A 19871-nucleotide genomic window follows, 5' to 3' on the forward strand; every position below is an offset into this window, starting at 1 on the left:
TATTTGGTTTTTTTCAATTTTGTCCGTTATATGATTTTCGGCTATAAATACTTTAATATGCTAGGGACCTTTCCACGAGCAGTCATGTCATGGGGTGCAAACGCTGGAATTTGTTTGATATAGGGGTATAATGAGGTTTGTCGTCCATCAGAAATCATCTGTCTCATAGCCTCGGTACCGGCTATACAGCTTTCGAGCTCTGGAACTAGCAAAAATCAGTTGATTGAGGTTAGGTTTGCATGACTCATAACGAGGCAACACTTCCAGCTTATCGGAGAAAAACTTTGCTGGCCATTTCAGCGACCCACACTAAGTTTTTTGCTTCTTCAAAATTAAAAATTCTGGTGTGAAACTTGACTTCCATGATGACCCTTAACCGTAGTTGCCGATCATGAGCTTCACTACAATGCTTGATTTGAACTTTGTGGACATTTAAACAGTGTTGGCATACTTTTCCACCAATCACACACGGTAATTCTTTGAAAAAATAGACGGTTTTGCCAGCTATCAATTTGATAATGATGGTTTTTGAAGAAAACTGCGCAAAATATGTTTTTTTTCTTTTTTTCTTGAATTGTTACTATCTCAAAAACGCGTGAATTTATAATTTAAAAAAAAAAGTAGGTCAGTTAGTTATTTTCACAGGCAATAAAATGCTGTCAAAGTTTCGAATTTGCGATTTCTAGTAAACGAGCTATCAGCAAAAGAAAGAATTCCATTTAAAAAAAAAACCAAGCTTTATTAATGGGGCCAAGAGCCTTTTAAAAAACTTTTTTTCAACAAGCAAAATTGTTTTGGAATCGTTCTATAGCAATTTTTTAAATCACTATTGAGTTTGTTTTCGACTTCGTCTGATCACTATTTTGACCCAAATTTTACTTAAAAGTAACTATTTTGCCCAACTTTTTTGTCTCATGATCGCTTCTAGTCCTGGCAACGTGATTTTAGTCTTTTAAGATATTTGTTATATGATTTTGGCTATAAAGTGTAAATTTTTGCAAATTGTAAATTTGATATTTTTTAGATTTTTTTAAACTTTGAATAGATTTTGGGTTCACTCTAGTGAAAAATAAGTAGAAAATCCTAATTAAAAAAAAACAAATTTGAAGATGCCAATTAAACACTTAAATAGTGGCTATATTTTTTTGTTTCAATTTTTTCAGTATCTGGCATAAAATGGCTTAAGTCTGCTAATATTTTGTTATCAAATTTATTTTCGCATATAAGTCCACTACATTTTTTTTCTTGAACTAAAAGATAATCAATCTTCAGCACCTGGTTGAAAATAGCATATATCAGCACTCTTGCTTGACTTATTGATCTTGTTGGATTTTGTTTGCTTTTAATGCCAGATAAAAATGAAAAATATAGGATACATTTTATTATCAGCCCTCTTGCCTGGCTTCTCGCCTTTAGTAGAGTTTTCTTATGTGTGCTCAAATGATTTGTGTGAAAACGTAGAGATAAATAAATTTTCTTAAAATAATTGAGTAGACTAATAGCGATTTTCATTATAATTCCAAACACCAGTCGTTTTAAAATCTTTGTATCATTTGCAACTTTTGTGTTCCTACTTAAGTGCGCAAACTTGGTAATTTAAAGATGATATTTTTTTCACTACAAAAATTCAGTTGCATTTCTCCAAAAGGTTTCAAAATAGTTTAAAAAGACGTGAATAAGTGTAATCCTGCTCAAATTTACTGCACTTAAAAAAACTAACACGGGATTTAAATATATGTACTAGACTGCTGCAAGCTTTGTATGGAAATTTCAAATTCTTAAATTTTTATCCCTCCAAATTTTTTGATTGTTTTTGCTGCCAGAAATAGTAATAAAAATATTGGAAGCGTTCCATCCAGTCCTGAATTAGCACAACCAGTTTTAATGTTGTATGAAAATTTGTATGGAAAAACAAAATGTTTCATTCAAAAATCTCCTGGGATGTAATGAATGTTCCAAAAAATATAACTTTGGATACAAATATTCCTTGAAGTGAACAAGATACAAACCTAACTTGTACCCCAGAAAATATATTCGATTTTATATCATTTTTTTAATTCAAAATATTTATTTTTAATTTTTGCGCTTTTGACTGTTTATTTGAAAGCTGTGTAATCGAAGGGTGAAAATAAAAAATTCTTATTTTTTTTTGCATAGCCAGGAAATTAATTGATTTACATATATTATCTTTGCAAAAACATTTCATGACATTATTAAGAGGTATTGCAAGCAAAGTCTGCCTTTTTTAATGCTTTAGATGCTTTGATTTAAGATTTTTTTTATTTCGAAATAGATACAACTTTTTTCATGAAATGCGTAGCTGTTTGTCATGTTAACAAAAAATGGAGCATGAGAGTAGTCCAAACCAAAAATCAAAGACGAACTTCATTTCAAGCTTATTTAAATTTTCTGAATGATTTAATGTTCAATTGTTAAAATATTTTTCTTGAACTATGCATACATAAAAAAAAGTAAAAAAATGTGTAGATCCTATCTAATTATTCAGTTTTAAGTTATTTCACATCAAAAGTAATTTATTTTAAATCTTCTGTTTCGAAAACAAGTCCTAGAATTTTTTTATGAAGTTAAAAAAATCAATAAAGGAATTTAAAGGCTTCATTTCAAAGCAAAAATTGTTGTATTTGATCAAATAGGCAAATTATGAGCAAATTATTTTTACCACACGCATAACTATTTTAAGCATTGGTGAAAATATATCAAATATGTTTTCAGAAATATCCAACCTTGTGAACTCGATTAAAATTCAAGATTTTATTTTGATTCTTTGTATTTGAAGAGTCTGCAATATAAATAATGTTAAACAACAAACTAATAAAATATATTCCATCTGATTTTTTTCACTTGAAGATTCAGTAGAAATTCTTTAACCAACAAAAAAAAAAATTTATTTTATTTCATATTTTGATTTCTTCTGGTTTGTGTTACCAAATTGATTCTGAGAGAGTGTAAAATTTTAAGTTTTAATCAGGAATAAAAAAAATATGAAACAGCGATCTCCTGCAAATTGATTACCTAATGGAATTCTTACACTGATATTTTAATCATAAATCAAACTTAACTTCGAGCTGAAACTGTATTTTCAATTTTAATCTCGAATCTGAATCCTTCAGTTAAAAAACTGAATTCCGAATTGAGGACGGTTTTTGAACCTGAATTTCAGATAATAATTCTTTTGCAGGATTTTTCAGTATGTTTTCAGCTCATATCCGGGCCAATTTATATAAAAACTTGGCTAAATCCAGGCATTTGATTTCAAAATTGACGCCCATAAACCCGGGAAAATTTTGCTAAAACGCAGAAATTACTCAACAAAAATCGAGAAAAAATATTTTCCGTCAAAACTCATCGACAGATTTTAAATCAAATTTTATGCTACCAAAAAACCTTTCATGATTATTTTTATAAAATGCTTAAAAAATTAATTTCGTTTTGGAGGTATCAGGCTATGATCATTTAGAATCCGGGCACTTACAAACGTGTGTATTTTTAAAACTATTCATTTGATCGAAATACATTCTATAGAAGAAATGAAGGTATTAATATGACATTTAATGTAAAAATATAAAAAAAAATTATTTATCAATGATTTCTAGAAATACGAAAACTTTTTCATAAAATCTCTTTTTTATCTTTGCACACTTTTTTCAGTCATGTATTGATTTATTTTTTTACCATAGAAGCAAAACCTTTGCAAAATCATGATATTTTACACAAACTCACCTGGAAAAGGCAATTGGAATCTGGTTGGAACCTTTTCATGAGTAGGCATCTCGAAGAATTTGATCTCTTAAATCCGGTTTTAACATAATTTTTTTTGTCCATCAGAACACATCTGTCACATTGCGTAAAACCGGATGCACAGATTGCGATCTTTGGAACTGATCATTATTAGTTATTTACTTGGTGTCTACTAGTCAGGCAACTCTTTTTGCCTGCCGGATATGGATTTTTTGCATTATTTAAGAAGTCTGCATTCAGTTATCCTCAATAACCATAGACTTTTTACCATATTTAAGATCAAGGGTTGCACTCCGATGGTTGCTTTGAACTTCGTGTGGATCCTAGAGTGGCTCCTTATACTTCTTAACCATTGGGTTAGAAAAAAAAAATCAGAAAAAATCAACAGTTCATGAGCTTTCAAGTCAACAATGAAGAATTTTCGAGGCGCAAAATGCGTAAAAAGAACAAATTTGTGCAAAATTATATTAACCATGTATTTTTGCATCGTGAATATCTTAAACACACGTTAACTTAAAAATCTATCAAAAATAGACAAGATAGTCCAAGTATTTCGAATCAGTGCCGCAGCCACGGGCGTAGACGATAGCTTTCAAGACTTCTAAGCCAACGGTCATGAGATCGAATCCCGGCCACGGCATACATAGTACACATTCTGTGGGTTGGTGTTTTTGACATCTGTAAGATGCTAGAGATCATATCTTCGAAAGTTGTACGCTTAGAGTTAAGTAAAAAGGAATCTCTTCGAAGAAACATCAAGTTCCATTGAGATCTTGTGGGTGTATGTGTTCGTTTTATCAACACAGTTAGAAAAATTCTTGTAACATTACATGCAACTGCATGGGTAGAAGGGAATCGGGTATTTACATGTATCAATACGGCTTAATTCATGTAAACTTCCCATCGCCTTCAACTGATTTGTTTACTGTAAACCTACATTTCCAATCATTCTTTTTGGTATGGTTGTCTATCCAATAAGAAAAGCATCGATATTTGTCGATAAGAGATTTTAATATCTTACGCATACATTTTATTTGATCCACCCAAGAAAAATTGGTATTCAAAAAATTTTCACAAATACCGGTTTTTTGATGCAATTCCCCCGACGACGGCAACGGCGATTGACATGCTGGTAGGAAAATAAGTTGTCATGCACTTGGGGTAGCCCGAGCTTTCGTTGAATTCAAGTGGCATTTTTTCTGGAACAAATAAAATTGACCATTTGATATAATAATTACAATAATTAGAAGGGTATTAAGTTTTAATTCTCAGTCACTTGCTTTAAAACTCAGTATGCACCATCTCGATTCGAACAGAAGCGAACAGCACACGAGCAGGTACAACAAAATACGGTCGAACGTTGCGAACGCTAAGATTTACATGAAATTGCAAGCTAATTGATGAAGTTCGCCTTCGTTGGGAATCCAATAGGAACGAAAACAAAACAGAATTGGCAAACTGACGTTGACGCTGGATTTCGCATGCGGTGACATGTAAAGTTCATCTTAGCCTTTAGATGTTATACTCTTTTTCATATTTTTCGTGGCGATGATGTGAAATCGTGCAATGTAAGATTACATTTTTCTTTCTGTGAATCCAAAACTTTAAAACGATTTATAATTTTAAATATTTCCTTTTCATACTCCGAAATGGTAAATTTCAAACATGGATATTGCATCTAATTTAAGTTTGAAATGCAAAACTAAGAATCGAGTCAGAATTTTGTCCCAACCGGTCAGAACCCGAGACTTTAATTTCAAAATTTTCTTCAAAATCCGGCCAATATTCAAGCAAATTTGGAAATTATTCAATAAAAATCGTGCAGAAAAATGCACAACTGTTTTCCAAATTCAGACTAAAGACTCAATTTAAATTTTTATTAAATAAATACTCAATTTAAATTTTATAAAGTCTCAAATTAAATTTTATAAAGATTTAGTCTTTAGTTTTTGTTTGATTATGCAAATAAAGTGAAAACATTCGGACAAAATCTGGGCGATCTGACAATTTTAGTCTAATCTTATTGAAATTAGATATTCGGACCTGAATTTCTATCAACAAGTGAGAAATTTGACAAAATGTAGAAAAAATGTGTACCTGTGAGAAGTTTTTGATTTTTTTTTTTCGAAACGTTAGAGACAATCAATTGGATCACTTTTTTTCTGAGGTCCCCTGGAATCTTTTATGAAACATTTCAACTCAAGCCGCACTAGTATGGCCAGAAACAAATTCCCCGATAAAGCCGTATGATGTCGTCAGATGTCGACTAATAGCCTCAAACCATACGTATCTACGAACAACTAACATGATATGCAGAAAATCACTCGAGGACAGAAAGTTACCAAGTCTCAAGTCTTTACCCATCAGCGCTCGTGTTGCCGTATCGTATCGTAAGTCAACATAATTCAGCAGGAAGACCCCCACGTTCGACTCTAGAAACCGTAAGGTAGCAAATTAGCAGCCCTGCACCTACACCCAAAATTCAGCCTTTACTCCAATCATGAGTACTCAATATTTTAACATCATTGGCATAAGATGTGTACACTAGTGGCGATGATTCGATTTGAGACCGCCGGCATTAACCTCCCAGCCTTGCGTATCACTGAATGTATGTATGTATGTATGTTGGTTATCCACCATGGGTGCACGGATTCACCGCAGTTTCTACCTAAGTATGTGCTCACATGCATTCTTTAGATTATTAGGTTCGATAAATCGTCAATGCAGCAAAGTCACCACACCCGGACCCAAATTGTTGTGAACTCGATCCCACTGACGGCATTTTTTTTTTAAATTTCTTGTTTCTGGGGTGAATTATCCAATGGGATGAAAATCCCATAAAATGTTTTTCTTGTTTCGCTTGAATGTTTGTATGGCGTTGTCCGTCATAATTTTGCCCGACAACGCGAGTCTTTACGCCTGTGACGGGATAGCAATCATATCATCTTTGGCGTAACGCACATTTCAGCCCATTTTCGGCACATAGTTAGCTCCGATCGGCATTAAAATTTTGCAACCTCTTCTTTGGGTGTATCGTACGTTCGTCATTCGCGCTGCTTCACATGTTGCAGATGTGGTTCATATGCTAATTTTATGCTAATCTGGTAGTGATGGAGGGCACATCTGATCTTTTACTGCTTCTTTTTCAAAGTGCAAATTCAAGCAACCATCCCCCCACGGGTTGTTTTGGTTTCTTTGAAACTGAACCATCACGATGATGCATCTGGAGGTAATGAATATTTGCGATAACAGATCATGACCTTACGGTTCTAGCTTATGCATATGTATTATCTGCTGTGATTGTAAAGTGAAAATTGAGTCAAAATTTCATTAGGAACTTTGTAATAGTTTTCATCAGAGTTCACATCAAACAACAATTAAAATCGAAACTGATTGGTTCTCAGTTCGTTGATCACAGAATTTAAACTTTCTCCAATAGAAATTTATCTTAAAATTTCAATTCTCACAGCTCAAATCATCTGAAAGCAGTCAGTTTCTGAAAAGTCGTACCATAAAAAAAAACAAATGTATTAAAACAATATCAGCCGACGCAAGCAAAACATGACACCCTAAACAACACAGATCGGTGGAAGTAAATGAGAAAACGAAACAGAAAAAACACCGAATACTTATTATAATGAAACAATCACGAATGACGGAACTGGTGATGATGATGATGATGTTGAGGCTGATGTAGAAGCTGATGTTGATGTTTTTCCCTAGAACGCTTCTAAGCAAATGTGAATAAGTAAGACATTGCTGTGAGAAACTTAACGCCTCGTTCGGTTATTCTTTGGGAGCCCTCTTGTTATATGATCTCCATTAGGGTGGTGCAATGCTTGAGAATTGTGAGACGAGAACGTTGATTCTCAGTACGTATGTTTTTAATAGGGTCGAATAATTAAAGGTTATTTTCTGCTTTCTCAAGATCAGATTATTGGTAGAAATTTGAGAAATAGAAGCAATAATGATGTACAAAGATTTGGTACCAATTTTCTAGGCTAATATGAACGTTTTTTTTTATAACTTATATAGTTTTCGGTCACTTAACTACTGTAATACTGGATGAAATAAGTATTTTCCTTAGTATACGGATTTATCCCGCCTCTCCCCTATCATACGAATTATGGTTTTAAAAGTGTTAAAAAAAATATTTGTTAGTTATTTATCGGCCTTATCTATGAAAAGTGATATCTTTTTTAGTAAGAACATGCCCCCCATGAGGGTCCAGAAAAACAACGGATGAATTGTACTATACACTCCAAATTTTAAATTCTCAATCAAATTCTGATGTTGACTTAGAACTGATGCCAAAAGCTCAAAAATAATCGCAGATTCAAAATACTCCTACAGATTTCCAAAATTTTCTCACTTGATGATTGAAATTCAGTTCTGAATTCTAAATTTTAAATAAAATTTAACTCATTTCGAAGGTTCTGGTACCATTTGATCAAAATAAAACTTTTGTTTCTGTTTTCATATTACGGGTTCTGTATCAAGTTCAGGGTTCGCAATTTCAAGTTCAAATAATTAAAAATTAGAAATTCAAATTTCTAATTTAAATTTTCTTATAAAATTTTTTTCATGTTATACGAAACGCATATTCGTTTTCAATGTTTTGAGATAATTATTTTTGAACATGAAAAAGAAATTTAGGGAACATCATCGGTTTTTGTTCCATATTCAGATTCGAAGTTCTTGAACTTAGTTCTTATGCAGAATTTAAACATTAAAAAGCTTTGAAATGGCAATTCATAACTATACAATCAGAATCAGAGTCCAATTCAAACTCAGATTCACATAACGTATTAAAAATGAGTAATCGAAACGATGAATTCAGGTGGAAATCCAAAACATAAAAATTTAAATAATAGATTCTGATTGAGGGCTCTGAAACAAATCTCAACTCATAATTGAAATTCTTATCTGGAATTTAGATTCAGAATTAGTTAGATATTCGAAAACAGATTGAAAATTGAAACTTTGAATAAAGGTTAAAAATTTAATTTAGAATTGATATTCAAAATTCAGGTCCAGATTTAGCTCGTAAATACAGTACCGTTCATAATTGTATAGAAATTGGAAGCACGCGCACTGTCACTTCGACTTTGAACTTCCATAACTTTTTACTCTGATGATACTTTTTGATCGAATTTTTTGCGTTAGATAGATCAACTATCACACTTTTATATCACAAAATTGGAGCTTTCTGGAGTTTGTGTGGCCTGAGAAACAGTAATTCTACGAAAATCGGACGTTTTGGACTTTTTTCATTCAAACTGCAATATCTCTGAAACTACGCTACATTTTTTATTGAAATTGACAAAAGTGACAGTGCGCGTGCTTCCAATTTCTATACAATTATGAACGGTACTGTAAGTTTTAAAATCAAGAAAAAAATATCAAGACGATAATTTTGTTGAAGAGTTTGAATCGTTATTGAAGACATACACAGAAAGAAAAATGTAATCTTACATTGCACGATTTCACATCATCGCCACGAAAAATATGAAAAAGAGTATAACATCTAAAGGCTAAGATGAACTTTACATGTCACCGCATGCGAAATCCAGCGTCAACGTCAGTTTGCCAATTCTGTTTTGTTTTCGTTCCTATTGGATTCCCAACGAAGGCGAACTTCATCAATTAGCTTGCAATTTCATGTAAATCTTAGCGTTCGCAACGTTCGACCGTATTTTGTTGTACCTGCTCGTGTGCTGTTCGCTTCTGTTCGAATCGAGATGGTGCATACTGAGTTTTAAAGCAAGTGACTGAGAATTAAAACTTAATACCCTTCTAATTATTGTAATTATTATATCAAATGGTCAATTTTATTTGTTCCAGAAAAAATGCCACTTGAATTCAACGAAAGCTCGGGCTACCCCAAGTGCATGACAACTTATTTTCCTACCAGCATGTCAATCGCCGTTGCCGTCGTTGGGGGAATTGCATCAAAAAACCGGTATTTGTGAAAATTTTTTGAATACCAATTTTTCTTGGGTGGATCAAATAAAATGTATGCGTAAGATATTAAAATCTCTTATCGACAAATATCGATGCTTTTCTTATTGGATAGACAACCATACCAAAAAGAATGATTGGAAATGTAGGTTTACAGTAAACAAATCAGTTGAAGGCGATGGGAAGTTTACATGAATTAAGCCGTATTGATACATGTAAATACCCGATTCCCTTCTACCCATGCAGTTGCATGTAATGTTACAAGAATTTTTCTAACTGTGTAATTTTCATTGTTAACTCGATTTCAAATTTTCAGCTGAAAATCACAATTATAAAGTAGAATATTAGTAAACTTTGCAAGTTATATTTACAGCCAGCAGATCGTGGCCTAGAGGATAGCATACTTGTCTTCTAAGCCAACGTTCATGAGATCGAATCCCGGTCGTGACATAACCTGGCACACATAGTATGATGAAGGTTGGCGGTTTTAGCATTAGTGAAATGCTAGCCGGGTATACATTAGAATTGTACGCCTCAATGATGTAGCACATGCATGTGGATGGATCTTTTCAAGGGAACTTAGATTGCACTTAGAGATCCTACATAGATATGTGTGTGCTCGTAGTGCTACCGGTAAACAACTGCAACTTCAACCAATAGTGCAGGGGTGTCAAGTAGCATAGCAATGTAAAAATAATAATGCGGGGTAAACCACAATAGATCAACTTAATGGTCGCAGTGGACTCTCTCCCCAACAGGAAAAAAAAGTTATATTTACTGAAAAAAATTGATTTTTATTGTTACAATATCATAAACAGGTTTTTAATTTTGGAATTGATTTTAAAATGAAAATATTTGCTGATAAAATAGTATGTATGGTATGTAATCTTCACGAAAGAAATCTGCAAAAAATGTTGCAGTTTTGAAAAGTATAAAATAAAAAGCTTAAATTTGAAACTTGGATCGAGATGGCATAAACCCTAGAATTTTAGTCTCTAACTTTTACTTTAGAAAATTAAATTCATTTTAATCAATGGTTGACATTTCCAAATATGCTCAAAAGTTTGGTAGATTCAGCTCATTTGTAACACAGATGAAAGTTGCTACTGGCTTAGTTATTCAAATTTGGCTTACCATTTGAAAACTTTCAGGATGTTTTGTCAAAGTTAAGATCAAAAAACGAAAAACTTTCAATGTAAAAGAACCTTAAAATGAATATTCAATTGGTACCAAAAATAATGTCCTTTAATTTTTGTTATTCATGCATTGTTTGTGCAAAAATTTCATAGGAAAAATCAGTCACAAAACCCCCTCATGAGGCGGTTCTTCCTAAGGTCCTGCTTCAGATTATTGTCGTTAATTTTTAAATAATTATCCTTGTGTTTCAAAATATGCCCATGATTTTCCTACTGTCAACAGTTTGCGAAACGAAAGTTCTAAACGATGAGTGTTGCAAAATAGAACATTCAGATTCTTTTCGAAGCGTTTCTTTATTGGAATTGTTTGGTTTTATAGATTCTTTGTCGTTTTCACCAAGTTCTCGAACGTAAAAACCCAAATTCATTATATAAACCAGTTTTTAGAAACAAAATTTTAAATCTAAGCCATATATATCAGTGTAGGACTATCATTTTCCTTGCACAATCTGAAAACCTTTGTGTAATGATAAACTTATCTCAAATTTGATTTAAATTTTTTAAATTTCTTTCATTGTATACTTTGGACTATTGAGTCTTAAAAGGTGGTGTATTATATAAGGCAATTTTATTATGATTCCTGATAAATAAGTTAAGATTTATAATCATTAGGAAGTTACTTATACAATATTTTCTTCATACCAAAGTTATTTACATTACATTAGTTGAACGTGCTCCAAGAACGTTTAATTAAATCAGTAATCTTACTATAAAGTTAAGATCATTAGAGTTATTTAGTATTGGCTTATATAAAATATGAAAAATGCTGCTTATTTTGAATATTGACCATTATAACTATTCGGCCTTTATTTCGGTTTTTATTAAAAATACAAACAGATTATTTGAAACTCCATTTTTCCATTTTATGGCCCCTTATTTTTATCTGAGTCGATTATTTTCAATAAGATGTGTATTACATCAGATCTTCTTTAAGTAAGGGGTTTCTCTGATTTTCAAAATGTCACCACCAATAACTGAAACGACATCAGCTGGCTTCTCGCTTCTTGGGCGTTCATCACCAGAGAGAATGGGTTCCTGTAAATCTGGGACAAAATACGTCAGAACGGGTGCCAAGCAATTTGAAATTGTTTACCCACTTGATATAAAATTAGATGAAAGTCGGATTTAAGCTAGATAACTTTATGATACTTAGTTGTTTAAAAGAAAGGTTATCTTTAATCCCACAATTTCTAGTACACGTATCCACACTATTCCACACGGCTAGGCAATTTTGGGGTTTTTTTTGACAAATTTGTAAAAAAAGGGCATATCTGAACGAAATTGAAAAATAATTTTAAATCATACAAGAGGAAATAGAAAAAAACTGCAGGGAATCGTATCTAAGGATTAAACAAAAATTGATGTTGAATTTCAAATTTAAAAATGTTCAAAGATAAATTAGAGTTTTTCATTTGATGTTGCAAATAATCTGAATAAAGCCAGGCCAAATCCGAGAAGTTTTAAACAATATCTGGGCATCCAGACCTCGAATTCTTTATTGGATTTATGGGCAAGCCTGGATATTTAAAAATAATCTGGAATTAACGATAATCAAAGTATCCACAGTGAAATATACACCTAAGATTTTTGATAGAACCATAAGTTTTTGATGATTGTGTTTTTTTTTAATGTAATTATTATATATTATCTATTATATATTATATTCTGTTATTATAAAAAAAAAATAGTCGCACTATTCGGCGCCTTCTCGGTGAGCCGAATATTCGGCCTAACGGATTTGGTTGGTATTCGGCATCGAAAACTCGGCTGGCCGAATATTCGGTACATCCCTAGTTGCTACGACTATGATCGAACAAATCTTTCTAGGAAACAGCATGCACTTACATAATAGCTTTTTTTTTTATAAAGCCGCTTAAATTTCATATGAATAAATCAGAAATATATGTCTTATTTGTATGTTTTTTTTTTTTCAAATGGCAGAAAAAAAATTAACAATTGCACTCACATTTAACTGAGTAAATAGACAAAAAGAGAGTTGATAATATTTTCCTTCCGTGTTTTTGACAAATTGAAAGTCCACGTGAATTTTAATGCACCGTTATTCAGCTTAGTTAGATTTCCAGTTCCTAACGGGACTAATTTGGAATTTCAATGCACCTTTTTCAAATTCATGTCTTTGAAAGCGAAGGAAAAATGTAGCGAATTGGTACATTCAAATTTTTAGCCTCCTATTTAGAATTCGAGCATGGCGTCGTTGTAGCATATCTAACCCTTAATTCGAAGAATTGGGTTCTCATCTTCAAGTAAGTAAAAGAGTAGGGTTAGGTTTGTTTTTGGGATTTGTTTGTTTCTGGGATTTTAACGCTCTTGCGTTATCTATCCCTTAGTGAGATTAGGGGTAAGTGAAGTTGTTGTGAAAATTGGTGCTTCTAATTACGATTAGAAAAAGATTAAAAATTAAAATATCAGCAAAAAAGTGTATTTTCTTCTAAGTAGTAACTTGGGATATTTTAACTTGAACCTTCGGATACGGAACATGCATTTAAAAAGTTCAGTAGGAATAAATATGATTTTATTTCGTAAATTCCTCTAAAAATTGTTAAAAATTTAGGACTTTGTGAGTTTGTTATCAAGCTTCAAAATTTGTGCGATTATTATAATATGTTTGATTGAACGAAACTACGCGTTGGGAGCTAACTTTGAAAAAATAAAAAAAGGCTTTTTTTTGTCAAATACACAAGTTTTTCTGAAAAGTTATCTTCAACTCTCAAGTAGCTATATATGACCGCTGCAAGCTTTGTATGGAAATTTCAAATTCTTAAATTTATACACCCCCATTAACTTTTTCTGTTGTATTTGTTGCCAGAAATAGCAATAAAAATTTTGGAAGCGATCAATCCAGTCCTGAATTAGCGCAACGAGTTTTAAATTTGTATGGAAATTTATATGGGAAAACAAAATTTTTCATTCAAAAATCTTCAGAAATGTACTAAAAGTTCCAAAAAATATAACTTTGGATGAAAAATACTCCTTGATTCTTGCAGTACAATTCATGTGAAAAAGCATAAATCTAACTTGAACCTTAGAAAAGATATTCCATGTTTTACATTTATTTTTATTTTCAAGATTTTTTATTAGTTTTTGACTGATTGTTTGATTGCTGTGTAACCGTAGAATGAGAATAAAAAATCTCAAAAAACTGCTTTGCATAGCCAGGAAATTTATTGATTTATAAACCTTATGCAATTATTAAAAGCTCTAGCAAGTAATGTCTACCATTTTGAAATACTTTTCAACGAATTGAGATTTTTTATGTAGAAATGGTTATAACTTTTCTCATGAAATGCTGAGCTGCTTGTCATGTTAGCATAAAATGAAGCATAAGAATAGTCAAAACAAAAAATCAAATACTAACTTTTTTAAGTTTATTTGAATTTTTTAGATGATTTAATGTGTAAAAATTCCTTTTTACATACAAATTTCCATACAAAATAGAAACACGTTGCGCCAACTCAGAATTCAACCAAATAATCTCAATTTTTACGCTAAAGCTTGATGACCAGACATCGGAAAAATATATGAGAGCAAAAAGTCAATTTAATGCAGCGGTCTAAGCTATATACAAGTTTTTTTTTGTGAATTTTAAACGCTAAGAATCATTTGATGAGCCACTCTAATGAAAACACAAACAACAAGAACGAACTATTTCACAGATTAGCTCTCCTCTGCCTTGACTTCGCCTTACGAGTCCTGTGCGGTGTTTTTAAAACCATTTATCCATCCCATGGTGCCCCGGAGCCATCCGAAATACAGGTTTTCAGGTTTTTGTTTTGGATGACGACGACGATGATGACGGAGGACGAAGTCGAGAAACGTTTGAGTAAAAAAAGGGAACCGAGGAAAGGGGAACAGAACCCAGACCCAGACAGACTGTGAAATCATAAAGAATTCTGAAACGAAGCCCACGACATTGCACCGTGAGGGGTATGGACTTTTTGCTCTCCTACGTGTTTTATTATTTTTTTTGTTATGTTTTGAGCCAATCGGTGCTGCCGCCAGGCTCTCTTTAATATTAGTAGCCGACATTCTTATAAGATTCAATCCCTGAAGCATTTCACGCCATCTTGTTGGGATTTTTTTTCTGGAATTTCTTTTCTGTTCTCGTTGCAGAATGCTGGAACCTTTTTTCGTTTTGATTTTGTAAATTGTTCTCTAAAAATTTATTTGTCTTTTTCTCGATAACCTATAAACCGTAAAAACTATCGCGTTTTACTCAGTCTCCTCTTCGTTAACATTATATTCGAGGTTGTTTTTTACTTTTACTTCTTAAGGCTAGGTTTCGTCACAATTTGTTTCGCTTATCTTTTTTTGTTTGTTTAGTCGAAATGTTCCCTAAGCTTACTCCTAGATGATGTCGGAAATTCGTATGGCAAGATGATTGGAAAGATTGGTTTCGATAAGGAGGTGTAAAAAAAAAGGTTTTGATGTCTCTTATAAGTAGAATCAGATGAGAAAGGTAATTAGTTGATTGGTGCTTATCAGGAAGCTAGTAATGATGGGACGTGTTTTTTTGGGCCCTAGATGTTACTGATACCAGTGTCGTTGCTTCGACTCGATGTGGTGGACTTGGAGCAGAAGTTTTCCAATTTTTCGAACTCTGTGGATCGGGTTGGTGTGGCCGTTGTGGCCGAGGACATGTTCATCATGTTGTAGTTGCGTTCTTTCTTGCACAGTAATGGATAGCATATGGATCCCCAGTAAGCACCCGCACCGATCATTATCACAAACATCACTATGGATATGATACCCCATGCCGATATACGTTTAGGTTTCGGGGTTGAGGTTTCCTGTTGGCTGGGAGTTGTTGAGCGATACCGATCTTCCGGATTGCCGATGCCAGGTGGCATGTAGAAGCGGTTGGGAGATATTTTCGAGGAACTTCCCGGTCCACTTAGCAGAGTTCCATAGTTGTAGAGCCCTCCGGATCGAGAACCTGAACTGCTGGTGCCAGCTGAACAGCAAACGATTACCACTGCGAAGTCGAGCGAGAGAAAGATGAAGGAAAACAAGTTTTAATGAAAAGATTATGGGGTTCAAGAAAATGAAATCAACCACAGGTTGAAGACAAAGGGCTTCACCGAACATTACCAGCATAAATCAGAAAAGGAATCGTTAAATCGAATCTTGATTTGGGCTCAATAGTTCACCAACACTACTCTACGCTTAACCCAGAGCCCTTCATACTTAAGGGCCACTAGGCAGCTTAAAAACTACTATAATCTATACTGGGTGATAACCTTTTGATACTCACATCCACTAAGTAGTAACCACGAAAGTATCTGCTGGTTAGTAAGCATGGTTGATCCGTTTCTGGTACCCGCAGGTTCTGTATTTACAGTCGGTCGTATAGTCCTCGACAGCACAAGATGGTTTACCTTAAACCTCACGCATACACACACAAACGCATCCGTGACGACCTCACCGAGTATCAACCCTCAAATATGGCCAACATGAGGCACTTTCAGAACAAGCACACTAAACGCTATACGCCTCACACTTTCGTCCAACAGACCACCTTGAACTTCCGAACCCAGAATGCAAACTATAAGCACTCAGCACCTTTGAATTCTGTTATTACCAACAGCATTCAACTGATAACACCAAACAGCCAGTCGACATCACTTATCACTTGCAAAAAGTTTGCAATTTTCTTAGGCAGCGAGTATTTCCGAGAACGACGCACGACGATAATGCTGAAGCGATGAGACGACGCCTCTACCTCGTCGTATCAACCCTGACGCATACTTGATACTACTCACTGCTCTCCCTGCTTGAGCTAGCTGGCTGGAACGTCTGGCTCGGTAGCTTCGAAGCGACGATGTATGCTGTCTGCCTCTGTTGGGTAGCAAGCGCTGCCAGCATTATTGTTTCGAGATGAGACTCGGTCTTTAGGTACGGGCAGTTTGTTGTTTCTCCATATTGAATGGAGACGAGGACAACATTCAACCAGTGTTGTTTCGTTTCATCCATATTTATGTTGCGGGGTTGCGACGTGTCAATGTCAGAATAGTTTATTCTTTATTTTTGCAATTTTTCCCTTGAGAATGGTGTTGGTGTACGCCGAAACGTAAGAATAAAAAATTAATTGAGTATAAAAAAAAAAATGAACTCTACATATTTTTTCAGACTTTAACACGCTCTCTTTCACCGAAAAAGTTCTTCTGCAAAATGCTGTCAGCAGTCTGGGGGAGGTGGTTTACATTTCACAGAATCATACACTAACACATGCTCACCGATCCCGGTCGCTGAAGCATATCTCCGGCCTCCGGCTGTCTGCTATGCTGCCTGAGCTCGACTTGATCCCCGTTGATACAACTACAATTACAGCTCTAAATCTCGTATGCCGAGGAGATCGAGGCTTTCCAGTGTGGATCGCCGCAGCGAAACACTTTTCGTCTGGGAAATTTTTTTCCACCGTTCTTTTTCAAAAGGTCGATGGTTTTAAATAAAAATCATAATAGGATAAAAAATCCATTCATACATCTTATTAAAAAATTTCTCTGTAAAACTAACATGTTTTTTTTGTTTGGAAAATAAGACCCCTTGAAAACTCCAACTAGAACTTTGGACAATGGATCCAGCGAACGAACCGGAGTAAAAGAAAATATAATGTTGATTTAATGTTTACGTTTGTTCGTTCCTCGGGTGAGCCGGGTGGAATGTCGGAATAGGATTCGATTCGCTTAGGATCATTTCACTGTCTCGGGCAGAGCAAAGCAAAGCAGAGGGTATTTAGTGGTGTTGTTGTTGTTGTTCTCTCTTTAAACATAACAGTGCTGACTGAGTCCGGTGGGACGGATTAAAGCTCTACTCAAAATTTAACCTTGCAGGCCTTGAACTTTGTAAAAATTTAATTGACGTTTTATTTTTCTTTGCGTTCTCTTTACAGGTTGGTTCATTGCTAGTTGTCATTTGAATGGTTATAATCATTCGTAAGTATCACCGAATCTAACGCCCATTTGTGTTGCAAATAATTGTTTTCTATACTTTATTCGCATTGCAAAAGCTTTCTTTGGCTAATGCGTGTGAAATTTTATTCAAAACGTAGAATTTTTAAGCAGAACAGCTGTTTTGATTTATGAAACTTACATTAGGTTCATTAAAAATATGCAATAAGCCTAAGAATGTTAATTTTTGTTTGAAGTGGTCGATAGACCATTCCCTTGTACATCACCATTTTAAATGTGCGGCATTTGAAATTCTATGGACTGATAACCATGAGTTGGAAGTTACTTGAACAGTAATCAAAATAAGTAGTCATTTCCACAAGGAGAATAATCAACCAACTTCACTATTCAGAGAAATATGACACTTGTTCAGTCACTTGAATAAAAATTCCGTAGAACTTTTGAGTCACTTGAATTTAAAAAGTTGAAGTGCAACGGTATAAAATAATCCTTAACATTCTGTGAATTTTTTTTTTCTTTTGAATTGAGTTGTTTTTGTTTTTCTGGGATTTTAACACCCTCGTGTTGTTCATACCTTCGTTTTAAAGTGTACAAATACAACTCAATGTAGTTACTATAACCGGGCAAGATATTGCCTTTCTTTAAAATATAGTTTTATGACAAAAATCTTGCGTCAATATGATCATAATCCAGGTGCATGTTCAATGTATGTTTTAAAATAACCTGAAAAATGCTAATTGAAAAAAAAAATTTTTTTTTTTTTGAAAATTTGCTTCAATCCAATGAAAATAAAACGTGCAAATTATGTCAACTCTTCAATACACTTTTTAAAATTTCATAATTTTCGATTAATTGAGTTAAAAGAATTGAATTTTTTTTTACATCTTTTGTGGTCTTAATCTTAAAGAAACCTACGTTGAATCTGGAAAAGCGAGAGTTCCGTTTTTTTCTCGCTTAACATTAGGGTTACGGAACCCGTCATTTAAGGCAGCCGTTTTGACGGTTCCATGCTATTTATTTACCGGGAAGCAAATATTTACAAAATATGGTTTTGAAGGAGTTAAACGTCCAGAATTCGCATATGGTGTTAAATTTCATCTATGAGCTCATAAGTTTTGGTTTTATGACGTAGTACGTTAATTTGAAGTAAAACTAGCCGCTTATATCTAATCAACAAAAATATTCACATGAAGCACAAAAACTGTTTTTGAATAAGGATATTATTCTTGATGTGAATCACGTTTTAAATTTGGGTTAGATGTTTTATTTTCTGAATTTTAACGTTTTGAAATAAACCCAATAAACACTGAAGATCATTTTTAAGCTTTCAATATTCAAGACCTTAATTAATTCAGCAACTATGTTTAAGACCGCAAAAAGTTTTGACTTATGGTTCAAAAGATATAAGAGACTTTCTTTGAGTTTTTTGTGTCATATTTTGCTCCGATATTCTTATACTCAGAAAAACGTCACAAAAAAGTTAAGAAAAAAAAAAGTTGTTTCGCAAAAACCAAAATTACCTACTTGTGGTCTAGAAAGTTGATTCTTGATTAGAAATCGTTTATTTGAAATACAAAGTACTTTAATAATATTCTATCTATCTATAGTATTGCTTTTTCCCAAGCGTCAAATTCATGGGTTCCCGTATAGAAAGTATGGCTTAAAAGTCCGTAAAAGTGTTAAAGAGGTTTCTCACTTATCCAAGTGAGAATCCGGAACAATCCTTTTTCTTCATAAAGGTTTTTTTAAATCCAGTCAATCTTCTCAAGAAGTAATTGAAAATATGACTGAACGAAGCATGTAAGAGCTTAATAATGACTAAAATGATAATTTTTAAGTCATGTGCCCATGTTAAATCTCGATCGAATTCTATAGTCATTTCTGCATATGTTAAAAATCGCTTAAAATATGCAATATAGGTACATAACTTTTAATTTATTCTCAGCGAGTGTATAGCAAGGTGAAGTTTTTTGACTTGACTTATTCAAACGTGTTCGCTTGAACGCATCATCTCCAATAAAATTTT

General features: G+C 33.5%; 2 protein-coding genes across 2 annotated transcripts in view; one reads left to right on the top strand and one right to left on the bottom strand.

Annotated features, from left to right (window-relative positions):
* The window catches only part of LOC129748957 (leucine-rich repeat and calponin homology domain-containing protein-like), a 251289-nt gene that overhangs the window by 178153 nt on the left and 53265 nt on the right, over window positions 1-19871 (top strand).
* On the bottom strand, window positions 15053-16723 carry LOC129748956 (uncharacterized). The gene is made up of 2 exons (XM_055743771.1): window positions 16189-16723; window positions 15053-15909 (listed from the first exon to the last, which is right to left on the bottom strand). Exons 1-2 carry the CDS (start codon window positions 16232-16234, stop codon window positions 15455-15457), a joined length of 501 nt encoding a protein of 166 aa, XP_055599746.1. The 5' UTR covers window positions 16235-16723; the 3' UTR covers window positions 15053-15454.

The sequence above is a fragment of the Uranotaenia lowii genome, chromosome 2, assembly GCF_029784155.1.
Source record: "Uranotaenia lowii strain MFRU-FL chromosome 2, ASM2978415v1, whole genome shotgun sequence".
Taxonomy (NCBI): domain Eukaryota; kingdom Metazoa; phylum Arthropoda; class Insecta; order Diptera; family Culicidae; genus Uranotaenia; species Uranotaenia lowii.